The 16,599-nt window shown below is 41.7% G+C and overlaps 1 protein-coding gene across 3 annotated transcripts in view; it reads left to right on the top strand.

Annotated features, from left to right (window-relative positions):
• SYT9 (synaptotagmin 9) overlaps positions 1-15,793 on the top strand; it is a 67,200-nt gene extending 51,407 nt beyond the window's left edge. Inside the window, exons 4-8 of one of the 3 annotated variants that reach the window (XM_063397926.1) lie at positions 7,204-7,324; positions 8,359-8,530; positions 9,127-9,256; positions 9,845-10,001; positions 10,986-15,793. In XM_063397926.1, coding sequence (XP_063253996.1) covers positions 7,204-7,324; positions 8,359-8,530; positions 9,127-9,256; positions 9,845-9,952 — 531 coding nt within the window. In that variant the 3' untranslated portion in view covers positions 9,953-10,001; positions 10,986-15,793. Of the gene's footprint in view, positions 1-7,203; positions 7,325-8,358; positions 8,531-9,126; positions 9,257-9,844; positions 10,959-10,985 lie in introns of those variants that run through there. The other 2 variants (XM_063397927.1, XM_063397925.1) reach the window with 2 other exon arrangements.
• Positions 15,794-16,599: the final 806 nt, after the last annotated feature.

Below are 16,599 nucleotides of genomic sequence, written 5' to 3'. Positions count from 1 at the left end.
GTGTGTGTTCTCCTCAAGCAGACTGGGTTTGTTCTGGAGCATTCATGACGTGAAAGGCTGCTGCTTTGGCTCCCACTGCCCTCATTTCTGAGGCACCTTCAGTGACTGGCACGGCAAAAGTTGTGGCAGGAGAATCCTTCTTATGTGGCCTGGATTGAAGAAAAGTAGTCATGACACAAGGCTAATGGAATCAGGAGAGGAAAAAAAGCAAAAAACCCAAACCACAAACTCTGGAAATCCATAAGATCTTCACACTCTGAAGACAGAGGATATGGTATTGGCTTTATTTTTGATACTATCTTGATAGAGAAGTTGCCAAAATGCTCGGGAAACTATGAGTGCAAAGTCCAGAGTGAATTACATACAAACACTTCAGCTTTCTCATGTGCCTTCACTGCAGTGAAACCAATTTCTGAATTGTTTGTTCATGTTCTTTCCCAGCAAGTGAAATCAGACATTCCAAGCTCAAAAGGCTCCTTTACTTGTCTTGCTTTAATTTTTTAAGAAAAAACTAAAGAAAAGAAAGAGAGTCAATGAAATACAAATACAAATACAAAAAAAAAAAAAAAATTTACAGTGAGAAAATGGTACCACTTGAAAATTAACTTAAAACATAAAATATTGCCTGACATTGATGTATTGAAAGAATAATTATAAAAGATAGGCCATTCCCATTTTCCACTTACTTTACTTAATCACATCTCTGTAGATATGGATTGATTCAGGCATTAATAAATATCTGCTTTGCTAGAGTTCATTTCTTTGATTTAAGATGTCATGAAAATAGAATTTTCCAGTCATATCTTTTCTATTCATCTCAAAATGTGTAATGGGGAGCAACTGGCACTCTGCTAGTCACATGCAAATTCAATTAAAATCCAACATTTCAAAAGAGTTTTTATCGGTGCATATTCCTCATAGATATAACCCAAAATGACTCTATGATGAAATTATTAAAAATGTAGAGCTAACTTCACAAATTCTTCATGTTAGATATTTTAGATTTACTATCATTCCCAAACAGATTATAGTCTATGGGATTTGCATAATATTTGTGTCCTGGACATGTTCCTCAGCAGAATTAATATCTTATCATTCAAATCTTGTTCCAAGCTTCTCAACCCAGATGAGCAATTTAATAAATGTGTATCCCAAAAAGCAGATAACACTTCTTAAAGCATGTTTAAGTAATTTGGACTTAAGACATATACCTACTATACTTAACTCATCCTTGTCTTAGCTGAGTGAATCTCCTCTGAAATAAATCCTTGCAAAATTCAAATCCCCACATTAGCAAATATTAGAATGATGTACAGTGAAACTTATCTTGCACGGTAGCAGTATAATTCCCTTAATGCCAGGAAAGATGTTGAAGTAACTAGGAATAATTTGTTGTTGTTTAAAACACAGCTAATGCTCCTCAGCTTGGAGGGGAGGAGAAAGAGAGATTTTAATAAACTAGTGGTAATCTGTCCTTTCTGTGCTTCAGAAACTCAAATGATGCCATCTCATTCCATGACACCTCTGCTCTGCTTCTGTTTTCCTGTGTCCTTTGCAGAGGCATGTCCAGCTGCTAAAGGAGGCAGCCTGCAGAGCTACCCTTGCCTCAGCTGTACAGCTCTGACACAGCAGCAGGAGTTCAGCAAATCTCTAAAACCGCCTCTGCCTCCAAAACCTCTCTCAAGGGTTACCAACTTAATAGGAAATAAGCAAGGGCATCAGTGCCTGCTAAATGCTCCAGTCAATTTAGGTTGGTGAGATGCATAAAAATACATGTGGGCACCTCACAACCCATAATTAGTTTTGCAACACAGCAGAAAAGTGAAAAAGTAGTGCCTGTCTTTTTATAGCTGGAGAAGTGAGGAACCTGGTATAATTGAGACATATGCTTTAATTAGAGTGGCACAGGCACTGCGTGGTGCAGACCTGTCACAGCTCCTCTGCTCCAGAAATACAGAACTCAAGTTCCAAAGGAATGGGCACAAATCTCATGAATGCCTAACCCAGGGACAGCAAATCTCCCTCCAGATCAGAGGCAGAAGCAGGATATAACCTGTAAATTGTCGTGTTGCCTTCCATCCCCTGCTGCCTGTTTTACATACCCATTTTCTGCACTCAAGTGTATTTATGAGAAGGAAGAGGAGAGCTGTGATCCCAAATGTCATTCCCATTTGTCAGAACATCCCTAACAACCAGGTGACTTAGAGCTTTCACTGGGAAGGTTTGATCCAGCCTGAGCTGCTTAATGCAGCCTCAAAGGCATCAAAGGTGAGGCCATTTCGGGGCCCTCAGTCACCATCCTCTTTGAGGCTGCACATCTCCCTGTTTAATATGCTGGGTTCTACTCACTAAGCAACAGCATGGGCTGCTGACACAGGGCTGGGAGTGATTTATCCTGCAAGCTAACCTCCAGCAAAATGGAATGATTTTAAAAACTATAAATACTGCGTGATCGTAGACTACAAACCTATTAATGGTGCTATTAGAATTCAGCATTTTCAAAGGTATATTTACATTGGGTTAGTTTTACAGGGGTGAAAAGTCAAAATGTTTTCTGGGAAAAGCAGGAACAATAACCCCTTCAGTAGAAGCCACTGAAAATCATTCAAGAAATATGATTTTTGTAATGTAGGAAGTATTTCCACCAGGAACAGAGCAAGAAGGAAGTACAATATGAGAGAGGGGCATGTCTCCATGCTCCTAACAGCAATCTTATTTACCTTGAGGTTTCATGGATTCTTCCTGTTACAGTTTTCAGGAAAACCTTGTAATTTACACCTCCAGTTTGAGCTCTCCCAGGTACCACTGGGACATTTTCAAGGAAGAAGCTTCATGCTCTTGCTCCCTTGAATAAAGAACTGCATGAACACAGCAAGGGCTCAGAGACAAATGCAGGTGGGATTATCAGAGGCTTCCTGTAAGGCACAGCTCACATCATCAAGGCACTCAGCCCTCATCCCCAGCCTGGGGCCCAAGCCTGGGGCACTGGAAAAGCAAAGCTGATCCAAATCTTGTTTCACCTTTTTTAGAGTACAGGACCAGGCAGGCTACAGATTAAAAATAAAGGCTGTGTTTCTACCTCTGAACCTGGGGAGTTTTTGAGGACAATGGGGGAGCAGTATGTTTGTTAAAGGACATTTATTCACTTGTTTCCTGCTGAATGGGACCAAAAGAAAAATAGTATGGGGCACACACATAAAAGTAAATTGTAATTGCAATTTAATTACCTTCTGATTATTTTCTTTTGAGTTATTAGGAAAACTTACCATCCTTTTGGTCTGGTTATATTTTTGGTTACATGCCCTGTATGGTGTTACGACCACACTGAATGAGTTATTAAAAATCTGGAAAGTACAACATGCATGGCTTGATAACCTACACTGTTTATGAAATCTTTTCCTCAGCAGGAACTCCAAAATGTCTCTGGCAGTGTAATGCCTGTAGTGCCATGTTTTGTGGAGCGTACACAGTAATGCATAAGCACTCAATTCAAACAGGAATTATCCTTGCAGCAGATCCTGCCCTCTGTGCTTGTTAATTCTGTTCCTCGAAGCGATTTCTTGCTAATACAGCACACCTTTAGTGACAATCCGTGGCTTAAGCTGTGCAGCTCAGTGATTTTAAACTTGTGAGGGTGTGCAGTAATCCTCTCTGTGCTTGGTACATTGGCTTTGGTTCTGTTAAAAAGCTGAGTTTGGAGAGAATTCTACTGTGTTTGCTGGATGTGAGGGTTGTGCCTGTGACAACGCTGCCCTCCAGTCAGAGCACGGAGCCTGCTCCCCTGCAGTTACCCAGGGAGGTGAGCACACACGAGCAGATTCTGGGGGTTTGTGGGACTCCCTGAAGAACATTCCCTCAGTAAACCTTCCTAAATTAACCTTAAGGGCCCATTGCTTGCAACAATTTCCAATGTTGCCCTTTGATTACAGAAAATAGGGGTAAGACGGAGGAATAGCCAGGGCAAGGGGAAAGGCTCTCTCTGTTCTAAAAATTCTTTCAAAACTTTAGAAAACCTTTGCAAGTAGCCAGTATGATGGAGTAGTCCTTAATTCCCTACAATTTAAAATGAACACATGAGAAGACAGGGCTGCTTTTCCAGACTGAGAGAAGGATTTGCATGGCAAAAGGTGTCTCTTCCCTGCTGCTGCCTGCAAGCTTCCCTTCAGTCACATTCTCAGGCATTGGCTTGTGAACAGACAATCTCATAATCATCTGTGACCTATTGCTACAACACCTGCAGCTTCCAGAACTGGAAAAGACTAAAGAAATCACAAACTGTTTCTGGTATAACTCTGGGTTTTTCCCATATAATTCCCAGTGCAGTTTTTCAAAAAGCATCCACAAAATATTGTCATCACAGCACTTGCTAAAAAAATACATCACTGTGCAGGTGACAATTACTTTTCAGTTCTAAGGCAAAGTTTGTGGGTAAGTATGTTATGGCCTGGTTGCTAATACTGCATTCAGCAGATGTGATCCATTCCTTTCCCTAGCAGCCCAATTGTGCAGTTATATTTTAACTCTTCTTTCCAGTGACCAGTGATGGGACACGAGGGAATGGCAGGAAGCTGGATCAGGGGACATTTAGATTAAACATTAGGAAAGAGTGTTCACCCGGAGGGTGGTTGGGCTGGTACAGGATCCACTTCCAGAGAAGTGGTCACAGCACCAGCCTGACAGAGCTCCACCAGTGTTGAGACAATGCTCTCAGGCACAGGGTGTGACTCTTGGGGCTGTTCTGTGCAGGAATCTGTGATCCTTGTGGGTCCCTTCCAAATCAGGATATTCTGTGATTCTCTGATTTGCCTTGGCATCTCAATTCAACTCCTAAAACAAATGAATGGTGATTCATTTACCTATAAACTTCTTGATAAAAATTGGATAAATGTTTTTAAAACTGTTCATTCGGCATGATCAAGTCTGGAATGGAAACTTTTGGATTTGGTAGTGGCAGTGAATTTGCAGTACTCACAGAATGAATTCAACACCACATGGAGTTGAATACAGAGTGACTTTGCCACAGCTGGCAATAGTGAAGGATGCCAAAATACACAGTTAAAACAACAGATGCCTGATGGGCTTGTTTGTGGTCAGGCAAAACCTGACTGATGCAACAATGCTGTCTTCTTCTGAAGGGTAATGACCAATTCAGGAAAAACAACCTGTCAAAATTTGCAAGAGTGACAAATTCCAAAAAGGTGGCTGCAGTCAATAATGTCTTTAAATGGCTTATGAAATTCTGATCCCCTCAGAGCTGCAGCACAAGAGAGAATTTCACAGCTACGAATCTCAGCACCTCGGAGCTGGGGTAGTACATTTCCATGCTGGAAGTTGCTCTCACAGTGGGAAGGACAAGTGAAAACTGCTTCCTGTTTTCCTGGTTGTAGGTATCAAGGTCCTGCTGATCACTGGGAAAATTTCAGAGATCACTTATTTTCTTGTAATGTTGAGGGCAAGGTGTCAGCCAAGTGAAGTTTCTCCTGGATGTGCTGACACCTCTTTAACCTGCAGGACTTCTCACAGCATCCCAAGCAGCACTTTGATCCTCCCACCAAGTGAGTCAGTGACACAGTTTATTGCAGCAGGTTTGCTTCCAAGTGGGAGCTATCAAGAGGCACTAAACAGTCTGAGTCATAGCAGCCACCTCGATGTTGTCCCAGCCTTTATTAGCTTTTCAGCCACCGTGAAACGCTGATCCTTAGAATGGAAAAGGTGATAGGGTTAAAAGCTGGTTATTCCTGACAAATGGCCCATAATATCAGCCTTTTCCTTCTTTGACTGCATCTCTTACATGACAGGAGAGGAAAGGACCTACTTTTGAATGACTGTAGGTGTTTGATTTCTTCTTTGAATGAGCTGTGAGCTAAAGCAAAGATGCCTCTCTTGAGCAAGGGGTTGGATCAAGTGACCTCTAGAATTCCCTCCTGAGACAACATTTTTCTACAGCTCTGTGCCAGCAGTGCTTTCTGTCCTGCTTATGTCCCCTGCTAACTCATGAAGTGACAGACAGTGACTGCACAGGCCCTGGGCATCGGTCTGAGCAGCAGCTCAGAGACAAACCTGTGCTAGGGGCTCTTTCCAGGTATTTTCCCTCTCCTTCTATGTCATCCACCACCCTCCAGCTTTTGGTGACTGACAGAGAAGGAACCAGCTTGGGAAAGACGAGCAGCTATTGCACAAAGCCGAGTAAACAAGATAAACATACTCCACAACAGCTGCATTTCCCTTCCCTACAAAACCTGGAACGTGGCCTTGAAATTGCCAGTTTCCAGGATCGGGTAAATTTTTTTTTTTCAGTCAAGAATGAAATATTAAGTTACAGGAAGCAGGTCTATGAAAGTGTGAATTCACTGCTCAGTCAAAAAAATATAAGTCAAATCAAAGAAATCATTTAATGCAATCCTTCCTTTGCTATTTTCTAAATGGAAGAGCTGGATTTCCCTGTTTGAAAAAAAAAAAAAAAAAGTTATGCTTTGTAATTGCAAAGAGGGTTTGCAAATTTTCTAGTACTTTTCTGGAACCCTGATACCATCAGCACAGGAAAGGGTTGCAAATGACTCCATCAATGAAACAGATGGGTAAGTCTGCTTCAGGGAGCTTGTCTGTGTGAGGCACAGGAAGTTGCTGTTGTTTATATTGTTATTGTTATGATCAGCAATTAATAATAACCCTTACTCTGCTTCTGGTGGAGATTGTCCCATTGCCATAGATGCTTCAGACCTGCCACACCTGAGTTTGTGCAAACTCGAGAGCTGCACTAAGCTTTGCCCTGCCCAAACCATGGGGTTTTTTTCTGTGAATGTGTCTGTGGGTTTCCTCCTGCAGACCAGAGGGAAGGGCACAGACATGTGTGGCTGCTTGTCAGTGAAACAGGCAAATCACTAAAAAACATGAAAGGGAGCAAAGGTTTTCCAGTCCCTCACAGGGCACCTCATCATTTAAATGTGTGTCATCTCCAAGGACTGAGTGCTAGAAACTGTAACCTTATTTTCCCTGGAGAACTTTGGTGGTCTGGCAACAGAGTGACTCAAATTTTGTATGCACATGGATGGCTGGTTTTTCAGATATGTTTCAGAATGAGAATTCAGCTTTTACTGCATAACTGTAGATCCCCAAGAGTACCTTTTTTTTTTTCTTTAAATCCTGCTAGGAGTAGCAACATTGTTATTATTACTTCACATTATCTTTCTTTTCTTGGAACAGGATAACGTGGATCTTGGTGACCTTATGTTTTCACTCTGCTACCTTCCAACAGCTGGTAGGCTAACTATTACAATAATAAAGGCAAGAAATCTAAAGGCAATGGATATCACAGGAGCATCAGGTAGGAACGAATTAAATTCTCACTGTGGGTTTCTGTCCCATTTCCCTCCCAAGACGCAGAATTCAACACTGTCAAAATCCCAGAATGATTTTTGAGAGGAGGGTTGTTATACTGTGAGCTCTGCTTGAGTAGAAGAGTTTATGAGAAATAAATAATACATATTAGTTTGCTTAGTTCCAAGCAACAGTTTAAAATAAGTTGCTCTCTCAAAAAGACTGCAAGATTATTATTTCCAATGCCACTGTAATTCAGAGTAAAACAAGTTGGCCAAAATGCATTCCCCCAACACAGGGAATTTGTTTGTGCAGCAGACTGTCACAACAATGACACAGAGGCAGACTGGCCCTCTCTGACAGTCCCCAAGAGCCACTGAGCCAGTTCTGCTGCTGCTGGCATGTGGAGAAAGCAGTGATCATCCCCAAATCTTTTCAGCAACCCTTTCAAAATCCCACAATAAAAACTGTAAACATGAATAAGGTTTCATAGACTACTTTTAAATACTTGCAGGGAGTTGTAGAGCTCTCAGAAAGGAGCTACTAAGAAATAGCTTTCTATTTTGCTACATTCAGGAGTTTAAAAATAATTATAATTCTCCTGAGAAATACAAGCCACTAATTGTTACGCTTTGAATTGTATTTAAGCATACATCAGTAAATCCATTGTGAAAAACATTGTCATCTTCTGTCTGTCCTACAAACCTAACAAGTAATTAGGCTGCTATAAATAGGCTGATGCACAGGCTGTTGTATAAAATAGTCATGTATAACACGCTTCAGTGGATATTTTAATACCCTTTGAGAAGCTAGTACACAACAAGGAGCTTCTTGAACCTAAAAAGTTCATTACAAGCAGTCAACCAGGTAAAGCTTTCAAAGCTGCACTGCCTCCTGTGCATCCCATGGTAACAGAGAACCTCAGATTCCAGTCAGGTCCAGGAGACTAATCCTGCAAGCAGGTATGGGCACACAAGAAGTCTCCCTTCACTTTCCATTTGCCTTTGCCAAAAATCAACGTTGTTCTTGTGACCCACACAGATCCCTACGTGAAGGTTTCTTTAATGTGTGAAGGAAGGCGGCTAAAGAAAAGGAAAACTTCCACCAAGAGGAACACCCTAAATCCCGTTTACAATGAAGCCATAGTCTTTGACGTCCCTCCAGAAAACATTGACCAAATTAACTTGTCGATAGCTGTTATGGATTATGACCGGTGAGATGCCTGTAGCTGTCAAATATTGGCTGATAAAATCCCGCGCGCTAGATTTGCACCCAGAAACAAAATTATTATTTCTTTCCCTATAGGCAGGGAATTCATGTCATGTTGAGCTGGGTAGAGTTCTCCAAATTTTTTTTTTGTTTTGTCAGGCAGAATTTCCTTACTGAATTTTAAAATATAGATTTGCATCCACAACTGATACCAGTATGTGAACTGACGTGTTCAGCAGAACTGAGGTAACTGGGCATTTAATCGGAGAGGCCATGCACTGATGTTCTGTTTGTGCATTTATACCAAGCCTTTACACACACGCTGCATTTATGTAGTTGTGTCTTAGAGCCTGTTTGCCTTTGCAGCTCATTACAGAACATGAGCAAAGAACCTTTTGTGTGCTACAAGGGAGGAAATATCAGATTGTTCTGAGCGGTGGGAAACGCAAAGAGCAAACCTAGGTATTTCCCAGTGCGTTGTGTTCTCCAGGCAAGAATTAACCCTAAAAATCCACAAGAAACGTTTCTGATGAAATATGCAAACGGTATGGTTACCAAGGCAAAATTTTAAGAAAAAAATATTATGGACCATTTTCACAGTGTAGGTCACAATGAGGTCATTGGAGTTTGTCAAGTAGGCAACGATGCAGAGAGTCTAGGTCGCGACCACTGGAACGAAATGCTCTCGTACCCTCGGAAGCCCATCGCTCACTGGCATCCTCTTGTGGAGGTAAGGCTTTGATTTATTGCTTCCCCCTTGCCTTGCAATAATGGTGAATACTCTCCCACACGGCATTAGAAGTTGGATAAAATTTTGTGGGCAAACCCAAGATCTGCGCGCGTAAAGTAAATCCTAGAAAAGGGTTTGGAAACACTTTAAAATTGAGACAGAACACACAAAGTTAAGCCTGCTCCTTTCAATTTCAGGGAGACAGAAGGTAATTGTTGTCTATAATATATAGACATGAAAACATCAAACATTATACCCTTGATTGAGGGTTTGGTTTTGCTTTTTAAATAAGATTTTGGGTAACTTTCGCTGTTAATTGACATAAAGAAATGAACCTTGCTTACAGAACAATCAAGACCTATTTTTTTTTTATATATACAACAACCTAATTTGACTTCTTTTCTTGTAACAATATATCATCCATGGCACTAGCACATCTCAAGGGATGCCTAACTGCACTGAAAAGAATATGTTTAAGTGTCTCTGGAGATCTGAGGCACTGATAAGAAGAGACACAATCAGAAAAGCTTTTCAAGGTTCCTATGTTTTTTTTGTTTTCTTTTGTTTTGTTTTGTTTTTTGTCTTTAGGGCCCTATTCAGCAGGAATGTTATGCAGGTCTTCTGCGCTTGGATGGCTGCCGAAGAGGCTTCCTCACCCTTTTAACCTATTCAGCAGAAATTTGGCATTCCTGTTGAACTCTTTCTTAGCCATATCCTCAGGGGCTATTCCACAGAGTCCAGTGGGGTAAAGATGTCCTTTTAATCCCTCTGTCTAATCCTCTCCCCAATACAGGAAACACTAATCCGAATTCATGAAACACAGAAAATCATCAAAGATTGGACTAAATTGCTTCCTAAAGTTACCATGCCTTACCCCCGTTGTTGCTCTCACTGGCTGAGTCAGGCAGTGCTCCCAGTCAAAGGGAAGTATCTTGTTTAGGAACAGCCCCAGAGTTAGCCTCAGTGTTGAAAGGAAAGAGCACAGTACCCATATGAAGCCAGGCGTGATGCTGTGGGCACTAGCACTTGGAGGCAGGCAGTTCACAGCCCCTCAGAGTTTACTTTCTGCACACTGTTACCACAGTGCCACTGAAGATTCCCCTACTTGGTTGCGAGCACTGGCCAGAGGCAGTTCCAGAACAGATTGTCAGGCATTATGAAGATGCTGCAAGCTGGGAAGGATCCCACAGTCTTGTCCTGTGTCCGTAAGGAATTGTGTTTCCTGCTGCCTGGGCACCCCAGCAGCACAGTTTGAGCAGGGAGTGCCCTCGTCCTGTGTGGCAGGAGGAGGAGGGCTCAGTGCCTGCTCAGCACAGGTGCTGCCAGCAGTGGGGCAGCTCTGCCCAGGGTCTGTGCCCCCAGTGACAGGGTAGATGCTGGCCGAAGTGCCATGCTTGAAACACTGACCTGGGCATTTGGGAGCTCTCAGCTGTAGCCAGGTGTTGATAGGAATGTCCTGACACAGCACACAAGGTGTAGTGTAAGGGTTACTGTTGCCCACAAGTGTCTCCCAGCAGAAGTTGTCTACATCCTTATATCCAACCTGTCTTCCCTCTTTGATAAATTTCATTGCAGCCAGAGCCCACAATTAGGTTTTGACAGCTCTTCCCTTTTCACAGGCATCCTGTTCTTTTCATACATGCCTGGCTAACTTCTTTAGATTTCATTACTGTGGATTGCTTTTCATGTCACTGAAAGCTAAACAGAGACATATTTTTTTCCTTCCCAGGAATCAAGTGGGGGAGGGTGTCCAGCGCATCCAGGCTGTGCAGAGAAATATATACACAGCATATCATTTTGGTTCCTGAATCAGGATTAGACTCAGCGAGAGCTTCTGGAACCTCTGTGGCCACAGCCATAGGACCCTGAATATTTGCTGAATAGGACCCTCAGTCTTCTACTGTGTGAAGAGCTATTGGTTTCAAATAGCGTGATGTTATCCACTTGTAGCATTAATTCTCCAGCTGACACTACTGCTACTGATAGATTATTTGTATGGTCGTAAGCATTACCCAAATTCAAGTCATCATTTCTGTTCAGTAGAATAACCCAGGTTTTACAAGCAAAATGACAGCAATGTAAACCAACAAATATGGGAAGCAGCAACAAACATTGTCCTTGTATTTGCAAAAAAGGTGCAGTATTGTGAACAGTTAGCTTTCTAAGTATTTTCTTTTTCAAGAATGATTGCCATCAGATATTTGTTTTTTGATGACAAGCTGCGTCCTCAGTCTCAGCTGGTGCCTCCTTTCACCTGACATGAAAACAAACTAATATGGTCCCTTGCAGAAATCCTTCAAATCTGAAAAACTGTAAAAAAAGTTCTGCTGGGTGAGAACAAGATGCATATGGTATTTGGAATGACAGCATGTTCTTTGGGGAAGGAGATAACCATCTGTATAACATGGAGGTTGTTATTCCTCGACCTTTGTAGATGATTTTCCAGTCAACTTTTCTGAGTCGTGTCCACAACACTGCAAACTGTTGGAAGGTGGCAATGCTGGATCATACAAACAAACACACACACCCCCCCTGTTGTTTGAAAATGCTGTTCCAAATACATAGTGCCTGTGAAGACTTCCTTTATTATTTGTGGTAGAATTAGCAGGGCTGTTTTACATGATGGTATATTGTAAACGCTGACAAATCCTGACCATTAAAAGAAAATGAATCAAAGCACTGCATTCTGTCAAGTAATGAAATTTGTGCCCCAAAGCAGGAGACCCTGGGATAAATTTTTCACCACTTATTTACACACTCATGGAGTTCTCTCATTCTCCAGTGTTTTCTACAGAGAACTTGACTCACATCTTTACATGGGAATTTTTTCTTTAAAATATGCAAATGCAAAGTATGGATGTTTTATACAAAACAGCTGTCTGCTGAGTGCTTACAGAGAGGGAGCCTTGGTCATTTAAATAGAGTTCAGATAAGTTTATGTGCACACACATTGCTTCACATTTTGTATGTGATGAATGTTCACGGAGCGTTATGGATCTGCAACTCTGATGACACAAATATGCATGCACAGATTGAAGACATATCTAAAAGTTTGGCCTTAAGTCTGAAAAATTAGTTTCGTAATCTTTCAGTGAGGATCTTCCACAAAATTAGAATTACTTGTGGGCAAAGAATGTCTTGGAACTTGCAGGAGATCTTGGATCTGTTGTAAATGTATGCTGCAGGTATAAATCAGAATTCCTGTAAGCACAGTGGTTTTCAAAAGTCTCTTGCCACTCTTTGGAGAGTTCAGCTGCCACAGGCAAGAGTATACCTGGCAAACTAAACAGCATTTCCAAGCCTGCCCAAGCACAATGTCAGGAAGGCAACCATTGGGCATTTCCAAAAGAATGAAAATAATGTTGCCATGGCAAAACTGTTTCACTGCACCTTCAGCTTTCGATCAGAGGGCCAGTGGTACATGACAATGTGCATATCTGTTCATGCATGAGCCTCCCCTCGGGCAGAATCCTGTGCTCTTCACCCAGGCTCATCTCCCAGGAGTCACCCAGGGGAGGAGGAGCTCTTCCTTTGGAGTGGAGCTCTCTGATTTCCTGGACAAATCATTCCACATTCACATGACACCTCTGCCTGGAATGCAGGGAGGGCACTCTTCCCACTGCAGTGTCAGCAACACAAACTGCTGGGAAGGGGAAAACACATACACAGCAGGCTCAATTTGTGTCCATGGAAGAGTGCAGGAGCCTTCCCAGGATTTGTCCCCAGCAGCTCAAAGGGACATCAGCTGAAAAGTGGTATCATCATAATTGCCAGAGGGTTGCAGTTCTTTTATTTTATTACCGTGCTTAGTTTATTTAATGTTCAAGGGTCTGTCATCAAAAGAATTATTTAGTTCTATTAAAACAGGGAAAGAAATCTCTGTGACAGTGAGCATTTAAAGTGGAATCCAGCAGATTTCAAAGGCTTGGAGATGAGAAGAAGCCCCTCAATTTATTGAATGCTCCTAATTTTTGCTCATGACTTGCAAACTGTTACTCAGGCTGTGGCATTACTATGTGCTTTTTACAAATACCTGCCTTATCATAGTAGTGCATCTACGGAATGATAGATATTTTCTATATTTGGATACTTCACTCTTCACCTTTATACTCCACTTAACCGGTGATATTCCCAAAATATTTTTGTGGTCTGGCTCTGGTTGGCCAGTAGACTGCTGCTGTCTTTGGACTGTGCTACAATAATACCACAGCCTGCTGGAAGGACCAGTGGATAGATAATTCTGCTACAAACTCTACTGGGAACCCAGGGAAAGCTATGGTCCCCATGCTGCTCAGTCTTTCTTTTCTGAACTGTGATTCTCAGTGGTAAATTAGCAGTAGAGTCCCAAGAATGATTTCAAAGCTGAAATCCTCATTTGTTTTCTTCTTTGCTGTTAATGCATTAGTACACTGTAGGACAAGTACCATAACTGTAAAGTAGAAGAGAAAATCACTTAGAAATGCATCTCAGCAAGATTTTAATCCCATTTTGCTCTTTAACAACGTGCTATTAAATTGTTGCTTTTAATTTTCCGTAACAAGCCTCTGTGTCAGGTGTTGTTCTGTGGAAGAAAAGGGAGTGGCAATGGGAAAACTTTCCAGGTTACTGACAGCGAGGCCGAGTACCAAGGACAGTGGCCTGATATTCCCATGACAAACACAGCGCAACTCTTTGCAGCTGAGTGCTCAAATATTTCTTTATCTGCTTCCACTGAAATCACAAGACATTAAAAGCATTGCTCTTTTCTTTCATTTTACTTTTCCCTGCAAATAGCCCTGTCAGTGGATAAGCAAACATTCGTCTCAATTTGGGGAAGCAGAGACTACCAGAACAGAAAATAAATATGTAGCATAAAACACCCAGGGTCTAAACTGTTCTTATCAGCCATGGCATGGCTCGGTTTTCCATGGAAGCAGATCCATAAAACACAAAAGCAGCACATGTGAGACACTTGTTACATAGAGGTCCAATTTAACCACTGGTAGGGGAACTCCTGGATCAATACAAAATGAAACAACAGCAAAGGGCAATGCAAAAGAATAAAAAAAAAAAAAAAAAAAAAAAAAAAAAAAAAAAAAGGTTATTTTAGTCCACCCTTGTTGGCTTGAGGGGTGGTTGTTGAGGGGGCTTTTGGGTTGTTTTTATTCTTTGGTTTGGTTTGGTTAAATTTGGTTTCATTCATGTGTTTTAAACACCAAGCATGGTATGTAGCTATATTAACATGAGCACCCAAATCCAGAGACACAAGAGATATATTGATTTACATGCTTATCACCTAGCAACATTCGAGCACTGACGGGACGTGTCTGCAACTGAAATAAAAAATAGATGAAAACTCTTTTAGTTTAAAAGTAACAAACAATAAATGGGGAACAGGAAATTCAGTTGAAAAAACTGTTTGGCCCAGCTAGAAATCCATCTGAAATGACTTTGCTGTTAATACATTTTGTTTGAACAGAAGAAGAGAAAAAAGTGGATTAGGTGACTCCATCTGAAGTGTCATTGATGAAATGCTTTTGTCCCTTTAGAACATTGCCAAACATCCCTTTAGTGCATTGCCAAATGATTACATCTCAGTACCAAGAAAGAAAACAATGGATTTCTTCTCTGGTAGGAAAAAAAGGAAGCATGTAGAGAAAGTAATCCACAATACTGTAGAATTTAATAGAAGCCCCCTGTGCTGTGAAATAGGGCAGCAGGACAGGCTTGGTGACAGCATCACCCTGAATCTTGCTGCAGTGAGTGCCACCATGGTTCAGTGCTGAAGCGACAGCCGAGCCGAGCTGTGCCAGTTGCATTCCAGCGGCACCGCAGCGCCCAAGGCTGGGCAGTTCCACGAGCTGGGTTCAAGTTCTTTTCTAAGACAGTGGGTTGGGCAAGGAACCACGGCTGGGAGCTCTCCAGGGCCCTGCAGTTCTCTGGGAGCACACCCATCCCCTTGGGGGTCCGCAGAGGGGACTGGTGGCACCGCCCAGGAGAGGCGTCGCCCGCTGAGCGGAGGCAGCGCACGTGGCGCAGAAGGGAAGGTGATGGGAGGACTTGTAAACATCTGGGCTCTCCATTTGTTTGTTTGTTTTGTCTGGGCTCTTCAGTTCCTCCTCCTCTTTTGCTCAAACGTAGACATTGTAAAACTGAGATGTTTTACTCGGTTGCATGCTGGCCAGCTGCCATCTTCGAAACCCATCGCAAAGGTGCGTGAAGAGAGCTGTGTTGTTTTGGTATACTTTTGGTTTTGATAGCACATGGACATTGTACTATACTTTATTATTTCTTGTTCAATAAATAGTCCTGGTATCTCTATGTTTCATGTCCAGTTTTGGAGAGTAGGGCCGTACCTGTATCAAGGCTCTCTCAATTAGGTGGGCATTTTGTTTGTTTAGTAGAAATAATGCATGATTCCTTTCGCAGTGATGGTTTGAGGGACAAAAAAATTCTTAATTTTGTAATATGTATTACAATCTTCTAAACACAAGTAAAAATGTACTGTGATTTATTTATATAAATCTAGTCTGAACAAATAAGTTTTGATCTTAATAAAAACTGTAAGAAATTGTGCAATTGTAATTTATTACTATTTTGTATTTAATAAATATTAAAGTTCAATTCATCATTCAGAACGCCAGCAAGCACTTACAAAATGTTTTTGCTCAGTTTTTCTCCATAGATAACATGTTTTGATAAAATACATGAGGCCAGAGACAAAAAGCTTTTAACTTTACAGCACTCACACAAAATTTAGGAGTTTAGATACTGCAACCTGCTCGTGTTTCATCCTATGTCCCCAGTCATCATGGCAGAAAGATTGTTTGACATATCAGTGGTGAATCTCATCTATGTTTCATATTAAGAAGAAAATCAAGAAGCTACAGAAATGCTGCTATCAAGTGACATTGTGTTAAATTACCTAAATTAGTATTTAGCACGGCATGCTGGAAAAATTAGCAATCCTCTTGTCAACACCTGACATGTAGCTCCAGGAAATTCCAATAGGTCCCCTGGCAGAGCCCGGAAACAAATGGAGAAGAGCAAAAATATATCTGGTATGACCACACAAACTGTACCCCAAAAGGCAACACTCTTGTCCTTTCTGCTTCTCTTTTACACCAGCTGCACTTACACACCCATCAGCAAGAGTCCTGCATGTGCATGACTTCTAATTAAGCAAGATCATCTCTGTGTCGTTAGGGATGAGCTCAGTCTCTCCTCATTTGGAAGACCTGGTTGCACACACCACGGTAATAAAGGGCTGCTGACATGTAAAGCACAAAACAGTAGTGCATGCTGCTAATAAATTAATCTAGTTCTGCTCTCCTCTCCTCTCAGGAATATTTGATCTCACAGAC

This window comes from Prinia subflava, chromosome 5, assembly GCF_021018805.1.
Source record: "Prinia subflava isolate CZ2003 ecotype Zambia chromosome 5, Cam_Psub_1.2, whole genome shotgun sequence".
Taxonomy (NCBI): Eukaryota; Metazoa; Chordata; class Aves; order Passeriformes; family Cisticolidae; genus Prinia; species Prinia subflava.
Note: the sequence above shows the minus strand (reverse complement) of the source record. Positions and strands in the feature narration are given on the sequence as shown.